Below are 27,538 nucleotides of genomic sequence, written 5' to 3'. Positions count from 1 at the left end.
GAGAACAAAAAATAATGAATATTGCACTAAAAGCCTGCAAATCAGAAACCAAAAAAGGAATTGCGAAGATTGAGTTTTAACCTTCCCAGTAAGTAACCAAGATAATTGGATCATCACGAGCTTACTTGAATTAGCGCATTTAAATTTATCAAGAATACAAGTGACAGTGATTTTTGCAAGTGTAAGAAAATCGCAACAAGTAATATAAAATGAGTAGAGTATCGTTTCCGCAGAGATTATATACCAAGTATCAAAATTATGTTAACTTATTATTATTTAAACGGCAATAAGGGAAATTATTTTGGAAAATTATTTTAAGAAATTAAATTAAACAAATAATAATAAAAAAAAAGAAATCAAGCATCAATATTTGATGAAAAGAAATTAAGGATTTAAATCTACTAAGGAGTTTGACTTCACTTAATTCTATCCAATTTATTTTATTAGTTTGATAATCAATTTTAATGGGAAAATAACCCTAAAATCACTAACAAGCTCTCCCGATATATTGTTAGCTATTTTAACCCGGTCTAATTACCTATTTTCCAATAGCGCAATCAAACATGAATTAAATCATTAAGTTTTATGGTTTGTTTATGAATTCATAACATAAGGTCATTAACTTATGAAAACCCCCGTGGGTCAAATCATATAGCTTCCGCATCAAGTTATTATTCTCATGTAATTTATTACCCTATTCATATCAAAAACCCTTTTTCCGATAGTGATTAATGAAATAAATCAATTCAGAGGAAAAACTCTGCCTGGAAGCATTAAGTTCAATAATAAATTAGATCACGAACAAGGAAAAGCAAATATAATATTATAAATTGGAATCAAAATTAAGCTACATCAAATCTCTAGTATGAGAGTTTTAATTCAACATAGTAATTAAATAAAACTCAATTAAACTTGTAAATATTCTCATAATCAACATGAATATTGAAAATAAAACAAGAAAATAGTATAGAAATAAAAACTAGTTAATGATTGGCTTGAGCGGCTTCTTTAAATCTTGACACAAATCTTGAATACTTGAAGTCTTGGAGAGAGAAAACAACTAACTAAAAGGACATATAATGTGAAGGGTGAACCAACCAAAATGGCTTAGGCTATTTTGTGTTAAAGGTAAGCCCAACTCATTATAAGCTCAATATTAAATATATAATTGAATTTGATTTGATTAATTGCTCCTAGGGCTCAGATTCTCAACATGGTATCAGAGCCTGGGACCCGAACCTGCAAGACGGAAGTTCCTGTGTTGGGTCGTACCCTGATGGACTCATGTGTTGGGCCATCGTATGCTTGTCAAGTGGGTAGTCCCACTTGAGGGGGAGTGTTGGAATATGTGGATAATCCCACATCGGATAAATACAACTAACTAAAAGGGCATATGATGTGAAGCGTAAACCAACCAAAATAGTTTAAGCCATTTTGTGTTATTTTGTGTTAAAGGTAATTTTATAATTGAATTTGATTTGATTAATTATTCTAACCACCGTGCTAGTTGATGAAAAGTATTGCTTATCCTCTTCTAAAAAGAGACAAAGATACTTAATTGGCACTGTTTGAAATTTTGGATTTGCCTCCGTTTTTTGATGATTTGTTCCTTGGATCAAATTTTCATTGGGAAAAATCTGCTTATTCTTTTAGGAGAAGTGTGGTTCTTTCTGAATGTAGGAATTGAATGCAATTCTAAAATAGTAGGATATCTTGCATACTGTCATTTCTTTTTTGTAATTAAGCATCCAATGCTAGTTAATTTCCTATTAACATAAAGAACCTCCATCACAACCATTTGGGTTTTTCCACTTGATTTGTATTCTTCACTGAGGATCATCATGTTGTGTGTCCATAGATCTGAGAATTTTCCCATGCAACTTTGATTGATGTCCTTGGTGCCTTTTTTTGTCATCTAACACCTTCATCTTCTACGAAATCATTGAGGGGCCGTTGCATGGTGCAAGTACAAGTTCGATCTGCAACTATTGCAAGTATGATTTTGAGAGTGATCACTGCATCCAAAAGTGCTATACCATAGAGTTTAGCCAATATTTCCTTCCTAAGATTCTACTTTGATGAAAATTGGAACCGTAATTGGATGATTCCCCTCCTTTGTCAGTTTAGAGCAAATGTTTAGGCGGCATGCGGCGTCTAGAAAGTACACAGAATTATTTTGGACGAAAAGGGTAGAATTGAGTTTTGATAATAATATGATATATTTAGGTTTAATGTTGTATGCTGGTGATAACTGGGACTTCGTTTACTTTGCAGTATGGATTTTGATTTGAAATCCCAGTCTCACTCTTGTATTGCAAAACTCTGTGACAAGTTGACTGACATCTCAGTTCGCAAGGTATTAATTTACTGCACCGTTTAGGTGCTCTTTTTCTTTGTAACTTTTTGTACATACATTATGATGCTTGTTATGCCTAAACCTTTGCCTATGATTATTACAAATGGATTGTTAGAGGAAAAAAAAAAGCTCGATGGGGCCATTAGGATCTAATTTTGCAATTTTTTTTATACAAATGAAATTGTATGGTTGGATAAATTATGTCCAGTTGGTTTCTTTCTTGAATCAAGAAGATGAAGGATAGAGAATCACTAATTGATGATCTTGTTGAATTATAGCTATGGAAATTGGAAACATGATTGTAAGTTTTTGCTCTTGAAATTTCTACTGATTACAGGTGTGGTAATGCTGAGCTTTTTGTATAATTCTCTAATGCACATTGATTTTTCTTTTACTAAATTTTTTTGGGTATTTTTAGTTCTATACCTAACTTGGGAAGCTATGTGGAGGTTGTTCAAGCACAAGAATGTATAGCAAGAAGTCCTCCTAGAGCCAAGACTGCAGTTAGTGAGATAACGAATGGCATTTCAGTCAGTAAAGATGCGGTGAGTTTTTTTATTTGTCTTTCCTTGAAAATTGAAGACAATAATCCTTGTTTTCATGCTTCTGTTTATTCTGATGGTACTTTATTTTTTAGTATTAAGTGTTTAGAGCAAACACTATGACTTGTTTGATGTTTAAACTATTATATATTGTGCCTAAGTCCTGTGCACTTCTTTCAGTTGGTTATCTTATTTTCTCATATGTTGTACATTGGCCAATTGATACACAATGTATGACGTCACAGTTCATCCAAAAAATGCAACTATTAGTTATGGCCCAATTAACACTCATCTTGTATACTTATTTTAGAGGTATTTGTTTTTGTCTATTTTTCCTGATATTTTTCTTCAGGGTAGAACAGAATCTATATCAGGGCTCAGCAGGGAACTCACTGAAGAAGACAGTGATGTTGCATGGGGAGAGGAATCCTATCCACGGCCTAAAAATGGTGTTGAAAATAATGGATGTGCCATCTGCATGCTTGGTGGAGAACTCCTGTTAGTTACCTGATTTTAATTGATTTCTTTCCAAATATGTATGACAAAAACTGGAAGTTATAATTGACATGTTGGGCGTGTGAATGGTGGTGTTAATTTGCACATGTTATTCTTACAGCCTGCAGTTTCTCTGTTCTGGCATCTCACTTCCTCTCTTTCTTCTGTAGAAAGAAATATTTTCCATGACAATTGTTATATGGTACATTTACTCGTAATCTGCCAAAAATATCTGGTACCAGGTTTTTGAAATTTTTTGCACCAATGGAAATCTTTCCTATTTTTTCTCATCCACGTCTCTATTGTCCCTGTGCTCTAAAACTTAATACATAATTTAAATAACATGAAAAATCCATTATCTTTCCATTTTTTCTATTCAATTTCAGATGTTGTGTTGGAAAAGGATGCCAAAGGAGCTATCATTTATCTTGCCTTAACCCTCCTTTGGTGACTGCCCCTCCTGGAGTTTGGCACTGCACGTTTTGCGTTGAGAAAAAGATGAATATGGGCGTCCATTCTGTCTCTAAAGGAGTGGAGTCAGTATGGGCTGTTAGAGAGGTTGCTTCAGATAATGAAGGTACCATGTGAAATGTTTTTGGTATATGTTTGAACTGCTTTCTTATCTTCTTTCTTCTCTTCTTTCTTCTCTTATTGTCATAATTACTTGATGATCAAATATGTAGTCTCTCATAAATTGTAATGACAACTCCATTTGATGTTCATAGGAAAACAGAAACACAAGGAATATCTGGTCAAGCACCAAGGTCTTGCTCATGTTCACAATCTTTGGATTCCAGAGAAAGAGCTTCTTCTTGAAGCTCCAACAAGGGTTGCAAAATTTAATAGGAGGAGCCAGGTTTAGTAAATGCTCATGATTTTCTGGAAAAACTGACTTGTGCTTTCCCTTTTTGACATCATTATATTTAAATTACAGGCCACAAGTTGGAAAACAGAATGGTCTATCCCACAGCGTTTGCTGCAGAAACGACAGCTGTCATTTTCAAAGCATCGTACTAATGGGTGGCTTGTGAAATGGACTGGTCTTAGTTATGACCATGCAACATGGGAGTTGGAGAATGCTTCATTTTTGACATCACCTGAGGCTAGGAAGCTTATACAAGATTATGAAGATGGCCATGCCAAGGCAGAAAGAAAAGATTATGAAAATTGCCATGACAAGGCAGACAAAATGCAAAGTCTTTCTCAAGCCAATGAGGTGCTTTTCTAAGAAATACCAACTCTTAGGCCAATGATGTCTGTGTTAGTTACCTTGTTAGTTATTATGGAAATTTTACATCTTATTGCTGTGAAATTTTATCATCTATTTTTTGCAAGAATCCAGTGCCTGAGGTGATGTTTTGTGACCTGTTAGCATCAATCATAATTCTTTGTCTAGCAAATGCCACCATTTGCAATTTGTATGTATTTAATAATTTCAATAATTATAACACCAAGTAATCCGCTCTTATGACAGGAAGGAGAACTTAATATTTCCACATTATATGCTTATCAATCTAGAAAGGCCAACTTTTCTAGATTGTCGCAGTTGTCTTCTGGAGATTCACCTGGAGCATATAATCATTATCTGAAGTATGTGAACAAACTTCGTGAACATTGGTATAAGGGTCATAATGCCATTGTTTTTTATGATCAAGCAGATCAGGTAGGTGCTCCTTGAGCTATTTAATGGACAGCTGTAGATCTGCAAGCATCAAGAGTTCGTGTTATTAGACAAATGAGAAAGCATACACTCCAATGGAGTTACTCACATAATAAATGTTATACATCTTAGGCTTAGTTTTTTGTGTGTGACGAAGGGGCATTTCTTCTATGCTAACTTGAATCATATTTGTTAAGGTGTAGTTGTGCTTTTGTTAGCAATGATATCTAAACTGGAACTACCTGAGGATATTCTTGAACTTGTGAACAATGAAATTTTGGTTCGGGGATTTAATTTCTACTCATCTGTAACTGGTTGATGTTGCTAAAACATACGATAAAGACACATGCAATGTCTCGACGTGTGTTTGTGGGAGCATGACTAAATGCATTCAACCATAAGATTCATTGGCCTGAAGCAAACTGATCAGCCACTTTTATGAATCTTCACCAAGAAATCGACAACTTTTCTTAGTAGATATTATGATTGCTAGTCATAGATTTAGAAGATGCAAGGATGTCTTAGTGTTTTTCCTCTTCTCAGTTAGTGTTTACCCTATCATTTCCAGGCTACCCACAGGATAGTGACTATGTCAGCATGAAAAAAAAAAAGTTTACATTTGTATTTTATTACATCTATGTGATAGACTTGCATTGTATTAAAAATAAACTCCTTCGTTACAATTTGCAGGAGAGGATTTTAAAGGTGATCTTATTTATTCTATATTTGCAACATATTGTGCGGAGGCCTCTTCTTATAATCTCCAGTGCTAATGCGCTCTCTGTGTGGGAGGCTGAATTTTTACGTGTGGCATCGTCAGTCAACTTCATCGTTTACGAGGGGAACAAAGATGTTCGGAATAGCATCAGATCACTGGAATTCTACAATGAAGGTGGTAAAATAATGTTCCAAGCACTGTTAACCTCTTCCAGAATTGTTGTTGATGTACCTCTTTTTCTTTTTTATATTCTTTGTAACATTTCACGTTCTCCATGATATCATGGACTTGAAATATTTTTCTTATTTGATTCTTCCTTTTTGTAACAATATATAGTTTACAAATTGCATTAATAATTGTCTAACAAGTGGAGAATTTATAAGTTGCACTGGACATAATTTTCTGCCATTGAAAGATTATATGATTGGTACAATACTAAGAACTCTAGATTCATTCCCTCTTTAATGCAGGATCTGGAATTGTTAAAATCCATAGCATGGAGAACAATTATAATTGATGAGTGCCAACGATCCAGTATCTCAAGAGATTTTAAACAATTCAAAATGATAGCGGCTGATATGAGGCTGCTCATCAGCAGTCAAGTCAAGGTGTGCTTATTTCTAAATGCACAACTTTATGCTTCTTTGTCTCAAGTAACTCATTTACTGCTTGTGTTGCAGGATAATTCTGCTCATTACATCAGTATGCTTTCCCTTATAAATTCTAGAGAAGATGAACTGAATAATGGTAATATGAAGATTCATGATTCTGCTGATGTTGCTAAATTGAAGGAAATATTGGCACCTTACACAGCATATGAGTGCAAGTCAGACTCGTTTTGTTATGAAGAATATTGGGTACCTGTCCAGCTTTCCAATGTGCAGCTTGAGCAGTATTGTGCTGTGCTGCTTTCAAATCCAGTGCTACTTTTCAAGAATGACACTGTGGATGCCCTTCGTGAAATTATTATTTCAATTAGGAAGGTCAGACCTTACCGTATAATTAAACAAGGATTTAGCTGCAATTTAGTGTTATTACACATTTAATTGGTATTCATTCTAGCACTATGGAAACCATATCAGCAATGAGATATATTACTGCATTGGTTTTCTTCTTTGCAGTGCTGTGACCACCCTTATCTTTTGGATAAGTCTTAGCAAAGTGTAATCAGAGAAGGACTTCCCGCTGAAGAGTATTTGGATGCTGAAATACAAGTGAGTGGAAAATTACTACTACTTGAAAAAATACTACTCGAGATGAAAAGCCGGTTCTAAGAGTTTTAATCATTTTTCAGGTAGATAGTTGCATTACATTAATCTTTTTTTTTTTTTTTCCTTTTTATACTTTCTTTGGAATTGGGCCTCAGTACTTCCTATGTTTCCTTGTTCTTGACTTCGTTTGGATTTATTGGAATCTACATTCGTCTTTGATATATATCAACTGTCTGAGCTATATGAAGCATTAGGTTATTGACAAATGATATGGCAATCAATCAGTGGGTTTTTTTACAGCGAATTTTAATTTAGAGTTTATGTTTTTTATGTTGTCCTTTTTAAATTTTTTGATTTCATAGTCAATAGGTTGCTCTGGACGGGATTCTGTTGGAGACATTTTGGAAGAATTTGTTTGTCAAAGATTTGGTAAGGATTGTTGGGTGCGGATTGACGGTAACAGTGGAGTATATCGTCGTTCAAAGAAAGAGCTTATTGAAGAAAACCAAGTTAAAAGTATTCCGTCTATACTCACGTTACACCGTTGAAGAAAGAGCTTTGATTCATGCAAAGAAAAGTGGAAGTAACGAAATCAATGTAGATTATATGAACCGGGATTCTTGTTATTCACTGCTTGGCTGGGGTCTGGCGCGTCTCTTCAATAAGCTTGATGATTTTCATCAATGCAAAACATTGGCCTCTGGTTCAAAAATATATTCTGAATGGCCATTTTTGGATAATGTGCTCCAGGAGTTGTTGGATCAATTGCTTTGCAACAGAGAAGATGAACCTAGCATCTATTCTTTCATTTCAAAGGCACAACAGGACGCAGGAGCATATACGAGAGAAATTTCAGTTATCGATGAAAAGGAAGTTCAGGACACTGGACCACCAGCTCTTTTCTGGATAAATCTTCTTGGTGGGAGGCATCCTTGTTGGTGTTTTCTTTGCCAGTCATCTACAAGAATCAGAAGAAAAGTTAATTATGTTGATAACTTGTCAAGCGAATCTGAACTTGAAAATCATGTTGTTGCAAAGAAGCGCCGAAATGTGCCCAACAATCAAGGGGATCCCATCTATCAAAAGTCAAGGTTAAAGCGTAAAAGAAGTCTAGTTGTTGCAGGCAAGGAACACGAAATTACTGGTAATAATCCATTGACTGCCACGGTTGGTTTTCTTGTTTTATGTATTGTGCTCTTTTATAGGCACCTTCCTGCCCCGAATGGGACTGGGAAATCCAAATGGCAATGTCCACTTTTTTATATTGTTCAGCAGGTAAAAGGTACAAGTCATTTCTGGTAGCTGACTCTTCAACTATGCATCCTGTGGCTGATGATATTAAAGGAGCGCCAGAAGTCAATGTGGTTGAATTTGAGAAAGAAAATGTGCAGCCTGCTCTATTGAAGAGCAGTCAACCCTCCGTAAAATTAGAGATAACGGAGCTTTGTGATGTTCTAAAACTTCCAGTATGCCCTTCTGCACTTATTGGCGTGCTCTCCAGGGGCCCTACTTATTCATGTGCTCTGATGACAGTTTTTTTACCATTACTTTTATAATGAGATTATTCTCTCTTTCTTTTGTTGATAGATATACTTTTGCTGCTTGATTTATTTTGGCAAAGCATATATCGATTAGGCAACAAGACTGTATGAAGATTACTACCTTTCGCTGTAGTTGAGCTGGATGCACATGCATGCATGCTTGTGTACTCACACAGGAATGTGCAATCATATGCGTGCCCACACTGGGGGCATGCAGCAAATAGAATTTGCGTTCAGATTGATTGTTGTTTTTTGTAGTATTCTATTTACTTAAAAGGAAAAATGCACAATTAATTTTTGGTAAATGTAAAAAGGGATGCAGGAACTGTTTCTACCATCCATAATCCTAATTACAAGTTGAGCATGTAGATATGTGTGTGTGCATACAAGGTCTCCCAATGCAATTTCAAGAAATCGATATTGATAAATGACAATTTATTCTGATGGATACATACCAATAGAGTAGACTTTTATGAAGAATAAATATGCTGCAACTTCATTGCTAGATATGACAAATTTTGAGAAGGATACTATTTGTATATTCTAATATGATTTATATGATGATTGATTTGCCTGGCACAATAGAATAGCTAAAAAACCTGATACTTTGACTTTTCCTGCAGGAGAATGTCAAGGCTACCTGTTTGACATTCTTTGACTACATAATGAGTAATTACAATGTCAGTTGGGAGACTGGTGATACATTGGAGGCGTTTCAGATATCTCTGGTTAGAATCAACCTAGTGTTACGGTTACTTTTCATAATTTGGTTGCCTAAATATTTAGCTAATCATAAATTTACCAAATATTGCCATCAGAAATATAAAAGACTCCTGCCCCTGACCCCTTACTCCAACCCCAAACAGGCAAGGAGAATAAGTTTTTAAGCAATCTCAGAAATTTGAACGAAGTTATAAATTCCAATTCCTACTAAAATGTTGCAAGCTTTCAAAAGCAATTCGTTAACAGAGATTGGTTGGCTCCTATCGCAGCTATGAACGATGGAGTTTTTGTCGGCTTATAGTTTTATGAGTTGGTGACTAAAAACCAAACACAGAGCATGGTAAGACTGTGGACACCAAAGAAATCCTTTGAATAACCAGAAGCGAGGTTTCCAATTTTGATGTTAGCAGCTGGCTAAAATGGTCCACATATCAACCCCCAGCACTTAGACAAGAAAAGTAAGTGCATTAGTACGTCGTGAAGGGAGTCTTCAATGGCGATGCCTAATGCTCGTATATAGTTATTGAAGATTATGGAGGGTGATTCTTGACCTCAAGATTCTATGATTTTCTCTTTTTCATTTTATCTCTTGATTCAAATTCAATATTTCTTGTCATCTTCCAAATTCATTAAAAAAAATGCTTGAATTAGATTAATTAACTCAACTATTATAACTGTAAATCCAAGATCCTTCTCCTAAACTTGGAAAAGGGAAAACAAGAACTACATGTTAAAACACTTTCAGATTGTCTCTTGCATTGAACTTTCAATTTGATTTGCTTCAAATTGTTTGATATCCCCTTCTGAAAAACAATTCAACAGTACTAATTTACATGCAAGATATTAAAGATTGAAGATAGAAATGCATTAATTATTGATTGTTATATCACAAACTTTAGTACATCCCATCATCAAACTTTTAAGTACATAGAAGGGACTGGGAAAAGAAATTTTGAACTGCAAAAGAAAACTTTAAAAACACAAAAATTTAAGAAAAATACACTTAACAAATTGGAAGAGGAGCACCATTCCATTCCTTGAGACATTCCATCATTGGATCAATAATCTTTCCTTCACACATAGCAGTGAAAACCTTGTCAAACTCCTCTCCAGGTGACCGGACTTTCTCTCCGGTGAGCAATCCACTACCTAACTCCTCCCTCACAAACTTATACAAAGGATAAGACCTGCATTCCTTAATCTTATTGCCAATTGCTGCACTTCCACTCTCATATGCTTCTCTTGCACTTTCAACTTCTTTAGGCAAAAGGGTTTTCAATTCTTCTTCAAAAGCACCAATCTTTTCGAAAACTGAAGTGCTAGCATTCTTTTCATTTTCGCCATTCGCCAAGGCATGTTCGACAAGAACTTGCCTTAGTTTTTGCATCAAAGGATATGTAGCACTACAGGGATCATCAATATAGGCAAACACTTGTTCGCGATCGACAGCTTTAAGCAAATCTTTCCCACAAAATCTTGAAGGATGAAGTTCTCCATTACCACCAGTAGTTAAAACTCTTTTAGCTACTTGAGTTACGGTATTTTTAACTGCATGCTTCAAATTCTCTTCCAAATGCCTCAAGTCAATAGCTTGACATAGTGCTACTAAGAAAGTTGAAGACATAAGCTTCAAAATATCAATGGCTTCTTGAGTCTTTCTTGAAGAAATTAACCCTAATGAGTTCACATCTTGATTATGCTGCTCTGCACTTTGCACATGGCTAGTAACTGGATTAGCAAGAAATTGAAGCTCAGAACAGTATGAAGCCATTGCAATTTCAGCTCCTTTGAATCCATAATCCAAACTCGGATTTCTTCCTCCAGAAAGATTTGAAGGCAACCCATTATTGTAAAAATCATTTACGAGCTCACTAAATTGAGCAAACATTAACTTCCCAATTGAAGCAATAGCCAAACGTGCATTATCCATTGAAACGCCAATTGGTGTGCCTTGAAAGTTTCCACCATGTAAAGCCTTGTTTCTTGAAACATCAATCAAAGGATTATCATTGACAGAGTTAATCTCTCTTTCAATTGATTTAGTAGAAAATCGAATAACTTCGATTTGAGGGCCTAACCATTGAGGAGAAGTTCTTAAAGCATAAAGATCTTTTTTTGGTTTCTGCAATGGATCAATTTCATGTGATTGTTTAGCAGCTTTAATGTAGGAGCTACCATCTAAAATATGCTCCATTATAGCTGCAGCTTCAATTTGACCAGGATGGTGCTTCAATTTATGTGTCAAATGATCAGTAAATTCAGGTTTTCCATTCATAACTTCGGCGAAAATTGCTGATAATATTTCTGACAAGACAGCAAGAACATTTGCTTCAAATAGAACCATAGACGCCAACCCAGAACCAACTGCTGTGCCATTAACAAGAGCAAGACCTTCTTTAGGCTGTAACTCAAAGAATCCAGAATCAATACCAGCAAGGCAAAAAGCTTCAACAGCATCTAAAGATTCTCCGGTAGGGCCAATGGCTTTGGAATTAGGCCGGCCGGTTAATAATCCAGCAATATAAGATAATGGAACTAAATCTCCTGAAGCAGTGATTGTGCCACGGAGAGGCAAGCATGGAGTGATATTGTGGTTAAGGAGTTTAGTAATGGCTTCCAAGATTTCAAATCTAATGCCTGAGTAACCTTGAAGAAGAGTATTTATTCTCACTAGCATTGCTGCTCTTGTTGCAGAGTGAGGTAATGTGTGACATGTTTCTGTTCCATTGCCAAAAATCCCAGCATTCAAGAATCTGCAGGAACAAAATTTTTCATTATCATTTAACTAATTTTATTTTCTCTTATTGATAAAAGTGAAAATGGTAATTAAATTAGACCACCAACCAATTGACAATTGACCAATTAAGTATAGAATATGAGTTAAAAAATTACTTAAGATGAGTACAAATTTGACTAGTCTACCAATAGAAGTCCAAGAAACAAGCATATCCACCCATCCCAATAGTGTTTTTGGATTTAACTAATGAGAAAAAACAAATTGGGTGATCAAGATTTAACAAATAGCAATGCTTCAAGAAATCTCGTCCAAGTCCAATTCTTGACAAGAAAACAAGGCCTGCAGGCAAGAAACATTTAACTTGAACGAGTCAACTCGGACTCAACTGCAACATGTATAATTGTACTGCTGAATTTTGACCATTCTAATGAAAAGCCAAAATATATGACAACCTCACAATTCATCCATCTACTCACTGGGTCCACTGGTCCGAGTCACCCTCACCCACCATGAAAATCACCAAAAAAGAAAAGAACTTCACTAAGACAAATATCGTTGTTGCTTACCTAATAAGCTCCCTTTGCAGAGCAGCACCTTGTTTGGTTCTTCTATGGGAAGTAGCTCCAAAACCAGTAGTAACACCATAACTATCAGTTCCTTTATTCATACTATCCATAACCCAGTCACTGCTAGCTTTAACACCGGCTCGGGCTGACTCAGCAAGCTCCACCTTAACATCGGCATCATGACTGGCAATAGCAGCCACCTGAGCTACAGTCAAGGTCTCGCCACCTAACTTGACCAAAGGTTTCCTATATTCACTCACCATCTTCTTCACTTCATCTAAATGGCTACCTTTCATTGACTCAGCAGCCACTCCCCAACTCAGTGGATCACGAGTTATACACAGACCCTCTAAAGAACCATTCTGGTGATCATTTCCGATAATTGTTGCCATTTTTAAGGAACACCCAGATGGCTAAAACTAATAAAAAGCTTAACTGAGAGAAGGGCAATGGAAGACAGTTGTAAACAGGAAATCCTGAGTTAGATTATGGATTTCCTGAGAGAAAGGGGAGGAGATACTGAGGTTTAAATAGAAGTAGAAGGAGAAAAGGCTTAACGTTTCGTTTTGTGCATGGGGTACGTAAGCATAAGGAAGGCAGAGGGAGAAAGAGTGGGTTGGTTGAAAATTCATAGAGAAGGGTAAATTTGACTCGTGGTAGGGTCGTGGTTGGTGGCAACTCAAGAATATATATATATATATATATATATATATATATATATATATACATCCAATTGATTAGGTCTAATTTTTAAAATTATATTTGTAAATGCCAGACATATTTATTTCTAGTAAAATTCATGTTAAAAATAGAAAATTTGACACAAAAATTAGAGAAAAATAGTGAGAGAAGAGTTTCTTAATCCTAACTAGTTGGCAGTGTTGTTTGGTGAGCATAGACTAATTTTATTCACCAACAACCTCTGATCAATTTTCTTGTTTCTCAAGGTAGGTAAGAAAGACTACCAGGTAGGTAAGAAAGACTACCGTGTCTATTTCGTACTCTCTCAACTACAGTTGTTCTCAATATCTTCTAGATCATAGTTTAGTCTCTAGTGAATTAAAAAAATTTTTAATTTTTTTTACATTAGGAAATGAGACTTAAATTTATATAAATTTGTGAAATACTATTATTAAAGTGTCATAAAAATTTTTAAAATAAGTACAGAAAAGTTGGGTATTTTTTCAAGTTATAAATCCTGGATCTCAATCATTCAAAGCCAATGTGGTTAACATCCATTGAATCAGAATTTGGAATTATTCTCTGAATCTTTGAGCAATCAAACTCTTGTTTTTTTGGCCAAGTCAATATATTTAACATTAATATTATTTAAACAAAATTTTATAATGCGAAATATTCTATATAAATATGATGCCTCCTAAATATTTTTTCGATAATTCAATTACTTAATTTAAGAATATTTTATTTATCCACTGTAAAATCTTGAATCAGAGGTACAAGTGAAAGCAGATTCTAACAAATAGATTAATAATATTTTCAGCTTTTAAAAAAAAAAAAACTTTCAATAATTAATGTTACTAATATTTTAAAAAATGAAAATAAAAATATACAATACCCATAAATGCCTTTATGTCATACATATGTCAACATTGCAATTCCAAGTGTCACTTGTGGGTCCACAGAGACCAGAGTTTTGATTCTGCGCCATACTTCTCACCTGCCACACTGACTCACTGAGTCCAAAGCCACACTCCCAGTAACTCTAAAGGTCCCACTTTCACATGCAAATCAGTGGATAAGATCAAATTCAAAATTACAATATAGTCCTTACAATTTAATAAAATTGACTCTCTAATCTCAAAACTTACAGACCATACAAAAAATTGAATCATAATTTAATACATTCTATAAGAAAAACTGGTTAATAATAAGAATAGCTTTGTATTTAATGGAAAAAATATAAATTTTGTTGAAATACAAGATTGATCACAAGGAATCACTCTCCCTTGCAAAACTGCACTTGAAGTTTGGGTGCGAGGAAGTTGAAGCAAATTATATTTATTCCATATTGAAGAGTATTAAGAAAAAGTTTGGGTTCCCTGTAGAAAATATAAAGATGGTGAAGGAATCAATTAATTCAAAGAACTTTAAATGATCGGCTTGTAATCAGCAAGGTCTGGAAGAAGGCAAGTTAACAATAAGCTTCTGGAGCCAGAATCTTTCCTATGAACTAATAGATTTGGAGGATAGAGAGATACCAATGAGTTCAAATCCTATGACCGATTCTAAATCTACTGAATTTAAGCCGCATGATTTGGAAGAAGGAGAGATACACATGGGGAGTCCAAGAGACTGAGTGGTTTAGATAAATTGCTTCATCTGGAAGAAGGGGAGATACCAGTATGTTTGAACCATTCAAATGATACTATATCAACCAAATTTTACAAGCAAGATTTCGAAGAGGGAGAAATACCAACATGCCCTCAGATTAATGGTTTTTCAGATGAATTGATGGATTTGGAAGAGGGAGAGGTACCAGCGAGCCCTCAGAGTCGGAATCTCTTTGATAAAATGGGGGTACATGCTACTGTGAAACAGAGATCTGCCTCTGAAATGTTAGATGGTAAACTTAAGGAAAAAGACGATGATTCTAATTGTAAAATGGAAATACCACAGTATAATGTTGAAACTTCACAGTTGACCTCAAGGATTGCGGAGGAACAACTCATAGCTGATGAGATGGTTCAAGCAGAGAAAGCAACCGAGAAACCAGTTACGCCATGGTTTCCAGAGTCTGAGTTGAGATAGATAATGGCAACCTACTGGTGTGGCTACCGTGCATGTTGATTCCCAAAACGGCGTTCCTAGGACTGTGCCATATTCAGCAGACCACTGTGAAACCTTACTGATGGTGCCATCAGAAGCTTCTGATTTTTCTTCTATTCAGAATAAAATCTTTGAAACTAGTGGAAGGATTACGGAGGAACAACTAAAAGCTGATGAGATTGTCCATGTAAAGAAAGCAACTGAGAAACCAGTTGCTCTAGTGGGTAGTCTCTGTTCGTCAGGCTCCAAGTCCAAGATAGATAATATGCAGCCTACTGATATAGCCATGATTGGTGTTTCTGGAAATTGCATTTCTGAGGCTACGCCATCTTCACCTGTCCACTGTAAAAATATAAGAATGGTGTCATTGCAACTTTCTGATTTTTCTTCTAATGAAAATGAATCCTGTAAAACCACCGCAAGGATTGTCAATGCTGAAGAGATCGTCCAATTAGAGATAGCAACTGAGAAACCAGTTACATCATTCGGCAGTCTCTGTCCATCAGACTCTGAGTTCAAGGTAGACAATATGCAGCCTACTCATATGGCCACCAGGCATGTTGGTTCCCAAGAGGGCATTTGTGATAATATGCCATCATCACCAAACCACTGCAAACCTGTAACAATGCCATCACAACGTTCTGATTTTCCTCCAAATGAAAAGAAATTATGTGGTTCACCTGTGGTAACAGTAACTGGTGCCATAGAGTCTACTGAAGAGGATGATGAAGTGGAAGCCACTGTCTCAAAAAATATGGCATCTACTTGTAGTGTACAGAACAATGAAGTTAACAGTTCTACCCTCTGTCTCAACAATTGTTCTCTCGTTTTAATTTCTACAGAAAAGCAGAGACCTGGTAGAAATGTCCAGATAATTGACTCTGTTGCAAGACCTGATGATGATCCTCAAAGTACAATCCCTGAAGCAATCATGGGTAATGAGCCTATGGATCTGATAGTCACACTTTTCCTGTCCGAAAACGGTCTCTTGTTATGAAAAGACCGAATGTGCCTGAGGTGAGGGAGGACAGTAGAGTAGTAACTGCAGTAGAGTCTAATGAAGAGAGTGACGAGGTGGAAGTAGTTGTTTCAAAAAGTTTGGCATCTACTTGTAGAATTCAGAACAATGAAGTCAATGTTCCACCCGTGGTCTCAAGGATGATGCGCCTGTGTTAACTTCAGTAGAAAAGCAGAGCCCTGATAAAGATGTACATATAATAGACTCTGCTGTAAGACCTTCTGATGATCGTCAAAGTACATTCTGTGAAGTGGTCATAGTTGATGAGCTGATGGACCATTCTAGTCATGCTTTTCCTAAATAAAATCAGTCTCTGGCTATGGGAAGAGCAAATATGTCTGAGGTTGGGCAGGACAGTAGAGCCGTTACTCCTGTTTGTACAGAGAACCCTTCGTTGGAGTTTATTGGGACCAGCTCACCTATGGTGCATCCAGATACTAGTGCTGTACAAAGAAATGCAATCCCACTGAACCAGGTTTGCAAATTTTCTGGATTAGTTCCATTTTACTTGCTCATTCCATCAGTTTCTGGATGTGTTTTGATGCTTTAATGAATCCTTGATAGTAAAAATATAAAGTTGTAAGTTACGATAAATAAACATAAACATGCTAAATGTATGAACTGTACCCATGTTCCAGGAAATATTCAATTTGACAAAGTTTTCTTGACATGAAAATAAAAACAAAACCTAGCCCAGTGGAAAAATCTCTTAACCTTATGGAGTACTGAGGAATTATTGTTCAGTTAGGGAACCAGGTCGCGACATGACATTCCAAGCTTCCTCATTTTGCAGTTTCCTCTTGAAAAATCCAGTAAACAGTATTACTACACCTTGAAGACTATCTGGAAGGTTATCAGTTCAGTTGCCATTTAGATAATGTTGCATGTGTGGTTACCAGAGATATGTGTAGAGGAGCTGCTACATTCTGTTTGCAGCCCAATAAGCTTTAAGTCTTAACTGTAAAATTCTGATATGCTATAATGAGAATTGGTATCAGTTTTATTAAATTGCACATTAATTAAATTGTTTGCCATACTGGTTGAGGGTAAGTTGCTAATGTATATGCATCTGTACGTGATCAGTTACTTCCTTTTGACCATTTTTTAACTGCATGCATGACCTGAGGTGTTTCAACTTGTTAAAGTTACAGCTACAGCTATTGATGCAAGTGTTGTTGACAATTTTTGGAGGTATTTTGTTAAAGTCATTTAGATTTTGTTGTATTTTGTTGAAATCAAGAGGTAGGTGAACTACCTTGCTTTTAGGTAGGTTTGGTGAACAACCTTCCTTGACTTATGGAAGGTTGGTGAACAAACTTTAGACTAGCTCTACTATAAATGTTTACATTATGCTGTAATGGAATTAATAAGAAATTAATTGTTTCTTCACACTCACAAAATCTGCAGCTTTTTCTTTTTCTGCAGAATTTCCTTCTCTTCCTTAATTTTCTGCTCTTCTAAACCAACAAGTGGTATCAGAGCAACCTTGATCTCAAAGGGCTGTGTGTGTTTGAGTGAAAGTCATAGAGAAAGCCACCAAATAAACCAGAATTTGTGAAGTTTTTCTGTTTATTTGCTTTTCCTCAAATGGCTTCCAGCAGCATGTCTCTTTCACCACCTCATTTTAATGGGGAAAACTATCATGTTTGGGCTGTGAAGATGAGAGCTTATTTCAAGGGGCTTGCATTATGGCAGTATGTGGAGGAAAACAGAGTACCTCCACCTCTTAATCAAAATCCAACCCTTCAGCAGATTAGACAACATGAAGAAGAGGTTGCTAAGGCTCCAAAAGCTCTGTCCTATATCCATGCAGCTGTTGCAGATCCTATCTTCACCAAGATTATGACATGTGAGACAGCACATGAAGCTTGGGAGAAGTTAAAAATTGAGTATCATGGATCTGAAAAAACTAGACAGATGCAGATATTCAATTTAAGAAAAGAATTTGAAATGTTGAAAATGAAGGAAAATGAAAAGGTGAAAGATTATGTTGATAGAGTTATGAAAATTGTAAACCAAATTCGATTGTTGGGAGAAGAGTTAGAAGAGAAGAGAATTGTGGAGAAAGTTATGGTGACTCTCCCTGAAAAATTTGAAGCCAAGATTTCTTCTCTTGAAGAAACTTGGGACATGTCACAAATATCCTTGAATGTGCTTTCAAATGCTCTACAAGCTGTAGAACAAAGAAAAGCCTATAGGGAAGAAGAAACCATTGGAGAGAAGGCTCTTGTTGTGACTCATAAAACAAAAATGCAAGAAGGAGGTTCAAGAGGCCAGCAAACTGACAGAAAACCAAAAATGAAGAAGAATTTCAGAAAAAATTGGAGGAAGGACAGATTTCCACCTTGTCCACATTGCAAAAAAACAAACCACACTGAGAACTACTGCTGGTTCAGACCTGGAGCTCAATGTAAGGTGTGTAAGCAATTTGGTCACACCGAGAAAGTTTGTTCTACAAACCAGAATCAGCAAACACAAGCCCATCATCATGCACAAGTCACCGAAAATTCTGAAAAGTATGAAGAACAACTATTTGCAGTAAATGAAATTGAAAAATGTGGTGTCTCAATTGAAGCTAAAGAAGCATGGCTTGTTGATAGTGGCTGCACTAACCACTTGACACCAAACTTGGTGAATTTCGATAGCTTGGATACAACCTATTCTTCAAAAGTCAGACTTAGAGATGGTAGGCTTGTTGATGTCAAAGGCAAAGGAGATGTGATTGTACAAACTCCTTCAGGTACAAAGCTTGTTTCCGATGTTCTTTACGTACCGGAACTAAATCAAAGCTTGTTTTCGGTTGGTCAATTGCTGGATAAGAATTACAGTTTGCTATTTAAAGATAAAACTTGTGAAATAAGTGATCCTTCTGGCTCAAAGTTATTTGCTGTCAAAATGAAACGGAGAAGCTTTCCTCTAAGTTTAAGAGACTTCAAAGAAGAATCTTGCTTGAGTCATAAAGAAGAATCTGATTTGTGGCATAAGAGACTTGGTCACACCAATCTCAATTCATTAAAATTGCTACAATCCAAGAAGTTAGTTGTTGATTTGCCATCTATAGTTGAAGAAGACAGCAGTATATGTGAAATATGTCAGTTAGGCAAACTCAGCCAAACACCATTTCCATCTTATCAAGCATGGAGAGCTTCTATGAAACTTGAATTAATACACACTGATGTGTGTGGCCCTATTAGTGTCTCATCTTACAATGGCAGCAAGTATTTTCTATTGTTTATTGATGACTACACCAGATTCTGCTGGGTATATTTCCTCCAATTCAAATCTGAAGTTTTCAAAATGTTCTTGAAGTTTAAATCAATGGTAGAGAATCAAGCTGGCTCCCCAATCAAGATTTTAAGATCTGATAATGGGGCTGAATTTACATCCAATCAATTCAAGCAATATTTGCAAGAAGCTGGCATTCACCATCAATTAACAGTAGCTTACACACCTCAACAAAATGGTGTAAGTGAAAGAAAGAATCGATCTGTGATGAATATGGCGAGATGTCTCTTGTTTGAGAAAAATCTACCCAAAGTTCTTTGGGCTGAAGCTGTAAACACTGCTGTATATCTTCAAAATCGGCTTCCAACCAAAGCTATTGATGGAAAAACTCCTTTCGAAAGCTGGTTTGGAGTTACACCATCGGTTGGTCATCTCAAAATCTTTGGAAGCATATGTTATTCATTTATTCCAAATGCAAAAAGAGGGAAATTGGATCAACGAGCTGAAAAAGGAATTTTAGTAGGCTACAGCAGTGAATCCAAAGCCTACAGAATTTTGAATCCTGTTACTAAACAGGTGTATGTCAGCAGGAGTGTCAAATTCGATGAGAAAGGTGAATGGGATTGGAGTAAAATGGAACCAGAAAATTCTAAATCAATTCTTGATTTTCAGCAAGAGCAAGAACTTCCAGTTGACAATGAAGAAGAATCAAATGAAGATGATTATGCAATTAGAGGAACTAGATCCCTAGAGGAAATTTACAGCAGATGTAATGTTGTCTCACTTGAACCAACTCAGGTGGATGAAGCCTTAAAATTGCCTGAGTGGAGAGCTGCCATGGAGGAGGAGTTGAAGATGATTATGAAGAACGAAACATGGATTTTAGTTCCTAGACCATTGAATAAGCATGTAATTGGAACTAAATGGGTATTCAAATTGAAATTAAATTCTGATGGCTCCATCAATAAGCACAAAGCAAGATATGTTGTTAAAGGCTACGCTCAACAGCAAGGGGTTGATTTTACTGAAACCTTTGCACCAGTTGCAAGATTTGACACTATCAAATTGATTTTGGCACTAGTAGCAAGTGAAGGTTGGCAAGTCTTTCAATTGGATGTGAAATCAGCTTTCTTAAATGGTTCTTTGAAGGAAGAAGTGTATATTGAGCAGCCTGAAGGTTTTAATGATGGAAGCAATAGAGTGTGTTTGTTGAAGAAAGCACTCTATGGTTTAAAACAGGCCCCAAGGGCCTGGTATGCCAAGATTGATCATTACTTGCTGAATTTGGGTTTTAAACGAAGCTTGAATGAGGCAACACTTTACGTAACTCAACAAGGAAGTGATGTGCTTATCGTTTCTGTGTATGTTGACGATCTACTTGTCACAGGTAACAATTTACAATTAATTCAAGAATTCAGATTGAAGATGCAGCAGGTTTTTGAGATGAATGATCTTGGCTTAATGTGCTATTTCCTTGGGATTGAAATTGCTCAAGATGAGCAAGGGATTTTTATTTCACAAAAGAAATTTGCTTGGGAGCTGCTTAAAAGGTTTGAACTTAGCAAATGCAAACCAGTGAGTACACCTACAGCCCATGGAATAAAATTGCAAAAGGATGATGGTTCTTACTCTATAGATGCTTCAACTTATAGGAGCATGGTTGGTTCTTTGCTGTATTTATCTGTAACAAGACCTGATATCATGTTTGCAACAAATTTACTGTCGAGATTCATGAATTCTCCAACTGAAAACCATCTTACAGCAGCCAAACGAGTTCTGAGATATGTGCGAGGAACTGCTGAATTTGGTTTGTTTTATAGAAGATTAAATGGTGTGAAGTTGTTGGGGTTCTCAGACAGTGATTGGGCTGGTTCATTGGACGATATGAAGAGCACTACTGGTTTTTGTTTTTCACTTGGTTCTGCTGTCATTTGCTGGGGAACGAGAAAGCAAGCTTCAGTTGCTCAATCAACTGCAGAAGCAGAGTATGTTGCAGCATCTGCTGCTGTAAACCAAGCTATATGGTTGAGAAAGGTATTAGTTGATCTGAATTTTCAGCAAGAAAATCCAACTAAAATACTTTGTGACAACAAATCAGCTGTTGCTATGGTTAAAAATCCAATCTTCCATGGAAAAACCAAGCATATCAAAATCAAGTATCATGCAATTCGTGAAGCTGAAAAGGAAAATGAAATTCAGATTATTCATTGCAATTCTGAAGACCAAATAGCAGATATTTTCACCAAGGCATTGCAAAAACCAAGATTTGAATTTCTTAGGAATAGACTTGGTGTTTGTCTCAACTCTTGCATCAAGGAGGAGTGTTAAAGTTACAGCTACAGCTATTGATGCAAGTGTTGTTGACAATTTTTGGAGGTATTTTGTTAAAGTCATTTAGATTTTGTTGTATTTTGTTGAAATCAAGAGGTAGGTGAACTACCTTGCTTTTAGGTAGGTTTGGTGAACAACCTTCCTTGACTTATGGAAGGTTGGTGAACAAACTTTAGACTAGCTCTACTATAAATGTTTACATTATGCTGTAATGGAATTAATAAGAAATTAATTGTTTCTTCACACTCACAAAATCTGCAGCTTTTTCTTTTTCTGCAGAATTTCCTTCTCTTCCTTAATTTTCTGCTCTTCTAAACCAACACAACTGTCTAAAATTCAATTTTCCCCCTTCAGTTTTGAGGTTCCAGTAATCAAATTGATGGAAGCTTGAACATCTTGTTTTCGTAACATTTAAAATTGAGTTTTGAGGATGATGTCTCCTTGCAGATACCAATACCTACAGCTTCATCTTCCTTGGCACATAGTTCACCTGATACATCAACGTTCATAGGAATTCAAAATCACCAAAGTAATGCAAGTCATGCCTCAACTCAAGAAGTTCAAGTCTCAAGACAATCATTGTCCAAGGGCCCGATAGAATTTGCTAATGCTTGTGTCCAAGGTTTGCCACTGCCACGACCAAGAAGTACGCAAAGAATTGGAAATGAAACTCGTGTTCATGGGCCTAGAACAAGAACAAGTATGAATGATCCTTCTTTTCACACTAACTATGTGATACCTGATATTCCTAAGCTTGCTGGTTCTGACCCACTTCCAATTGAAATAGAAAGAATACTACGGGATGAGAGGCACGAGCTCAGGATGCACGAAGATATGGTTTGTTCAAGATACCTTGAGAAATTTGTACCATGCTTGTTCTTTCAATGGATATGTTTTCTAACTTCTTGTTATTTGAAATATTCACTAGGTACTGCATATCATATCTGAGCGAGAGAAGGAAATGCGAGAGATATTCAAGAAGTATGAAGTGTTACTTCAAGATGCTGAGAGAGCGGTACATCAGAAGATGGAGGATCATAGAACAAATTTGCAATATGTCTATCTAAGTAAGCTACTGGCTGAGACATTGATGCTGAAGCATCAGGATTATAAGGGAGCTGTGCCACCAGATACAAGACAAGGTATATAAATTTGGAAAAAGCATTTTAGATCTTCTCATTTCCGTTTCTGTTATAGTTTGAGGAGTCGCTCATTCGAGGTAATCCCTGCTATGAATATTGTTCAACTGCTCTTGAAGCTTGTTAACCTTACTTCAAAGTCCATGGTAATTTTAAAATTTTTATTCCCTGGCAACTCAATGGTATTGAAGTTGGAAAAATAATTTCAGCATACCTTTGGATTTCAGGTAAATGGTGAAAAGAGGCTTTTTATGTTGAAAATTTACCAGAAGTTGAAGTCAATAATATACAGTCAAGTTGAAATCAACAATTTATAGACAAATTGAAATCAATGTTATCGGTATATTAGGTTGTATAATTGGTAATTGTATAGGGAAGTATAGGGGTAATTACTATATAGTTCCTAGGTTTTTGTTTAACACACTAGCAAGGACATCGGTTTTCAAAATTACAATATTTAATCCATGCATTATAATTCTATTATATTATAAGGTCAAATAGTTAGTTTTTCCATTAAGTGATTGTGAATTATCAAAAAAACCCTTAAGAATAATTACTATATAGAGACTAAATAATGTAAAATTATAAAAATGGAGGTCCTTATTAGTATATTTCACCAAACCATAGGGACTATATAATAATTATCTGTAGGGGTACTTTTAATATTTCAATCACTTAATGAAAAAACTGATGGTGAGACATTATAGTGTAGCATAAATATAATGCATGGACAAAATAATGAAATTTTAAAAACTGAGGTGGTTGTTGGTGTATGTGGGCAAAACCTCGTGACTAGGATTGGTATTCGTGCATTAAATAATGGTGGTTTAAACTTCAAACCCGCTGGGACTTGGCTGAGAATGAAGGTTCTGTACTTAGACTGGTAACGGGCTGGGCTTAGCCGAGCATTAAAATTTAAACCAGGTAATGAACGATGGAGTTTTTGTCGGCTTCATAGTTTTATGAGTTGGTGACTAAAATACAAACACAGAGCATGGTAAGACTGTGGACAACAAAGAAATCTTTTGAATAACCAGAAGCGAGCTTTCCAATTTTGATGTTAGCAGCTGGCTAAAATGGTCCACATATCAACCCGAAGCACTTAGACAAGAAAAGTAAGTGCAGTAGTACGTCGTGAAGGGAGTCTTCAATGGCGATGCCTAATGCTCGTATATAGTTATTGAAGATCATGGAGGGTTATTCTTGACCTCAAGATTCTATGATTTTCTCTTTTTCATTTTATCTCTTGATTCGAATTCAATATTTCTTGTCATCTTCCAAATTCATTAAAAAAATGCTTGAATTAGATTAATTAACTCAACTATTATTACTGTAAATCCAAGATCCTTCTCCTAAACTTGGAAAAGGGAAAACAAGAACTACCCTTTCAGATTGGTTTGAAATTTTGTTAATTCTTGTCTCTTGCATTGAACTTTCAATTTGATTTGCTTCAAATTGTTTGATATCCCCTTCTGAAAAAAATTCAACAGTACTAATTTACATGCAAGATATTAAAGATTGAAGAAAGAAATGCATTAATTATTGATTGTTATATCACAAACTTTAGTACATCCCATCATCAAACTTTTAAGTACATAGAAGGGACTGGGAAAAGAAATTTTGAACTGCAAAAGAAAACTAAAAAACCCAAAAATTTAAGAAAAATACACTTAACAAATTGGAAGAGGAGCACCATTCCATTCCTTGAGACATTCCATCATTGGATCAATAATCTTTCCTTCACACATAGCAGTGAAAACCTTGTCAAACTCCTCTCCAGGTGACCGGACTTTCTCTCCGGTGAGCAATCCACTACCTAACTCCTCCCTCACAAACTTATACAAAGGATATGACCTGCATTCCTTAATCTTATTGCCAATTGCTGCACTTCCACTCTCATATGCTTCTCTTGCACTTTCAACTTCTTTAGGCAAAAGGGTTTTCAATTCTTCTTCAAAAGCACCAATCTTTTGGAAAACGGAAGTGCTAGCATTTTTTTCATTTTCGCCATTCGCCAAGGCATGTTCGACAAGAACTTGCCTTAGTTTTTGCATCAAAGGATATGTCGCACTACAGGGATCATCAATATACGCAAACACTTGTTCGCGATCGACAACTTTTAGCAAATCTTTCCCACAAAATCTTGAAGGATGAAGTTCTCCATTGGCACCAGTAGTTAAAACTCTTTTAGCTACTTGAGTTACGGTATTTTTAACTGCATGCTTCAAATTCTCTTCCAAATGCCTCAAGTCAATAGCTTGACATAGTGCTACTAAGAAAGTTGAAGACATAAGCTTCAAAATATCAATCGCTTCTTGAGTCTTTCTTGAAGAAATTAACCCTAATGAGTTCACATCTTGATTATGCTGCTCTGCACTTTGCACATGGCTAGTAACTGGATTAGCAAGAAATTGAAGCTCAGAACAGTATGAAGCCATTGCAATTTCAGCTCCTTTGAATCCATAATCCAAACTCGGATTTCTTCCTCCAGAAAGATTTGAAGGCAACCCATTATTGTAAAAATCATTTACGAGCTCACTAAATTGAGCAAACATTAACTTCCCAATTGAAGCAATAGCCAAACGTGCATTATCCATTGAAACACCAATTGGTGTGCCTTGAAAGTTTCCACCATGTAAAGCCTTGTTTCTTGAAACATCAATCAAAGGATTATCATTGACAGAGTTAATCTCTCTTTCAATTGATTTAGTAGAAAATCGAATAACTTCGATTTGAGGGCCTAACCATTGAGGAGAAGTTCTTAAAGCATAACGATCTTGTTTTGGTTTCTGCAATGGATCAATTTCATGTAATTGTTTAGCAGCTTTAATGTAGGAGCTACCATCTAAAATATGCTCCATTATAGCTGCAGCTTCAATTTGACCAGGATGATGCTTCAATTTATGTGTCAAATGATCAGTAAATTCAGGTTTTCCATTCATAACTTCGGCGAAAATTGCTGATAATATTTCTGACAAGACAGCAAGAACATTTGCTTCAAATAGAACCATAGAAGCCAACCCAGAACCAACTGCTGTGCCATTAACAAGAGCAAGACCTTCTTTAGGCTGTAACTCAAAGAATCCAGAATCAATATCAGCAAGGCGAAAAGCTTCAACAGCATCTAAAGATTCTCCGGAAGGGCCAATGGCTTTGGAATTAGGCCGGCCGGTTAATAATCCAGCAATATAAGATAATGGAACTAAATCTCCTGAAGCAGTGATTGTGCCACGGAGAGGCAAGCATGGAGTGATATTGTGGTTGAGGAGTTTAGTAATGGCTTCCAAGATTTCAAATCTAATGCCTGAGTAACCTTGAAGAAGAGTATTGATTCTCACTAGCATTGCTGCTCTTGTTGCAGAGTGAGGTAATGTGTGACATGTTTCTGTTCCATTGCCAAAAATCCCAGCATTCAAGAATCTGCAGGAACAAAATTTTTCGTTATCATTTAACTAATTTTATTTTCTCTTATTGTTAAAAGTGAAAATGGTAATTAAATTAGACCGCCAACCAATTGACAATTGACCAATTAAGTATAGAATATGAGTTAAAAAATTATTTAAGATGAGTACAAGTTTGACTAGTCTACCAATAGAAGTCCAAGAAACAAGCATATCCACCCATCCCAATAGTTTTTTTTTTTTATTTAACTAATGAGAAAAAACAAATTGGGTGATCAAGATTTAACAAACAGCAATGCTTCAAGGAATCTCGTCCAAGTCCAATTCTTTACAAGAAAACAAGGCCGGCAGGCAAGAAACATTTAAGTTGAACGAGTCAACTCGGACTCAACTGCAACATGTATAATTATACTGCTGAATTTTTTCACCATTCTAATGAAAAACCGAAATATATGACAACCTCACAATTCATCCATCTACTCACTGGGTCCAATGATCCGAGTCACACTCACCCACCATGAAATAACCAAAAAAGAAAAGAACTTTAATAAGACAAATATCGTTATTGCTTACCTAATAAGCTCCCTTTGCAGAGCAGCACCTTGTTTGGTTCTTCTATGGGAAGTAGCTCCAAAACCAGTAGTAACACCATAACTATCAGTTCCTTTATTCATACTATCCATAACCCAGTCACTGCTAGCTTTAACCCCAGCTCGGGCTGACTCAGCAAGCTCCACCTTAACACCGGCATCATGACTGGCGATAGCAGCCACCTGAGCTACAGTCAAGGTCTCGCCACCTAACTTGACCAAAGGTTTCCTATATTCACTCACCATCTTCTTCACTTCATCTAAATGGCTACCTTTCATTGACTCAGCAGCCACTCCCCAACTCAGTGGATCACGAGTTATACACAGACCCTCTAAAGAACCATTCTGGTGACCATTTCCGATAATTGTTGCCATTTTTTAGGAACACCCAGATGGCTAAAACTAATAAAAAGCTTAACTGAGAGAAGGGCAGTGGAAGACAGGTGTAAACAGGAAATCTTGAGTTAGATTATGGATTTCCTGAGAGAAAGGGAAGGA

General features: G+C 36.1%; 3 protein-coding genes across 3 annotated transcripts; 1 reads left to right on the top strand and 2 right to left on the bottom strand.

Moving 5' to 3' along the window:
- The first annotated feature begins 1,552 nt into the window (after nucleotides 1–1,552).
- LOC105642387 (uncharacterized) lies at nucleotides 1,553–24,742 on the top strand. Its single transcript, XM_089718023.1, is given in 24 exon segments — nucleotides 1,553–2,189; nucleotides 2,275–2,356; nucleotides 2,806–2,901; nucleotides 3,251–3,396; nucleotides 3,780–3,970; nucleotides 4,119–4,609; nucleotides 4,868–5,060; nucleotides 5,251–5,360; nucleotides 5,579–5,998; nucleotides 6,242–6,379; nucleotides 6,452–6,754; nucleotides 6,893–7,037; nucleotides 7,040–7,065; nucleotides 7,345–7,487; nucleotides 7,489–8,203; nucleotides 8,206–8,535; nucleotides 9,147–9,251; nucleotides 14,477–14,842; nucleotides 14,845–15,318; nucleotides 15,320–16,332; nucleotides 16,469–16,829; nucleotides 22,358–22,747; nucleotides 22,839–23,052; nucleotides 23,277–24,742. Coding segments are annotated over 24 exon segments (6,507 nt in total). The 5' UTR covers nucleotides 1,553–2,145; the 3' UTR covers nucleotides 23,288–24,742.
- LOC105642233 (phenylalanine ammonia-lyase) lies at nucleotides 10,110–13,065 on the bottom strand. The gene is made up of 2 exons (XM_089717655.1): nucleotides 12,550–13,065; nucleotides 10,110–11,999 (listed from the first exon to the last, which is right to left on the bottom strand). The coding sequence occupies exons 1-2, from the start codon at nucleotides 12,939–12,941 to the stop codon at nucleotides 10,250–10,252; spliced, it is 2,142 nt and encodes a 713-aa protein (XP_089573781.1). The 5' UTR covers nucleotides 12,942–13,065; the 3' UTR covers nucleotides 10,110–10,249.
- Nucleotides 24,568–27,533, bottom strand: LOC105642230 (phenylalanine ammonia-lyase). The gene is made up of 2 exons (XM_012226984.4): nucleotides 27,024–27,533; nucleotides 24,568–26,469 (listed from the first exon to the last, which is right to left on the bottom strand). Exons 1-2 carry the CDS (start codon nucleotides 27,413–27,415, stop codon nucleotides 24,720–24,722), a joined length of 2,142 nt encoding a protein of 713 aa, XP_012082374.3. The 5' UTR covers nucleotides 27,416–27,533; the 3' UTR covers nucleotides 24,568–24,719.
- Nucleotides 27,534–27,538: the final 5 nt, after the last annotated feature.

The sequence above is a fragment of the Jatropha curcas genome, chromosome 2, assembly GCF_041381405.1.
Source record: "Jatropha curcas cultivar XTBG-Jc1 chromosome 2, XTBG_Jcur_1.0, whole genome shotgun sequence".
NCBI lineage: Eukaryota > Viridiplantae > Streptophyta > Magnoliopsida > Malpighiales > Euphorbiaceae > Jatropha > Jatropha curcas.
This window is presented reverse-complemented; position numbering and strand designations above follow the sequence as displayed.

Excerpts from the sequence above, each read along its gene's own strand:
- LOC105642233 (XM_089717655.1), bottom strand. The coding sequence starts at position 12,941 with ATGGCAACAATTATCGGAAATGATCACCAGAATGGTTCTTTAGAGGGT. Across the intron at positions 12,000-12,549 it reads CTGCAAAGGGAGCTTATTAG|ATTCTTGAATGCTGGGATTT; the intron begins GTAAGCAACAAC and ends TTGTTCCTGCAG.
- LOC105642230 (XM_012226984.4), bottom strand. The coding sequence starts at position 27,415 with ATGGCAACAATTATCGGAAATGGTCACCAGAATGGTTCTTTAGAGGGT. Across the intron at positions 26,470-27,023 it reads CTGCAAAGGGAGCTTATTAG|ATTCTTGAATGCTGGGATTT; the intron begins GTAAGCAATAAC and ends TTGTTCCTGCAG.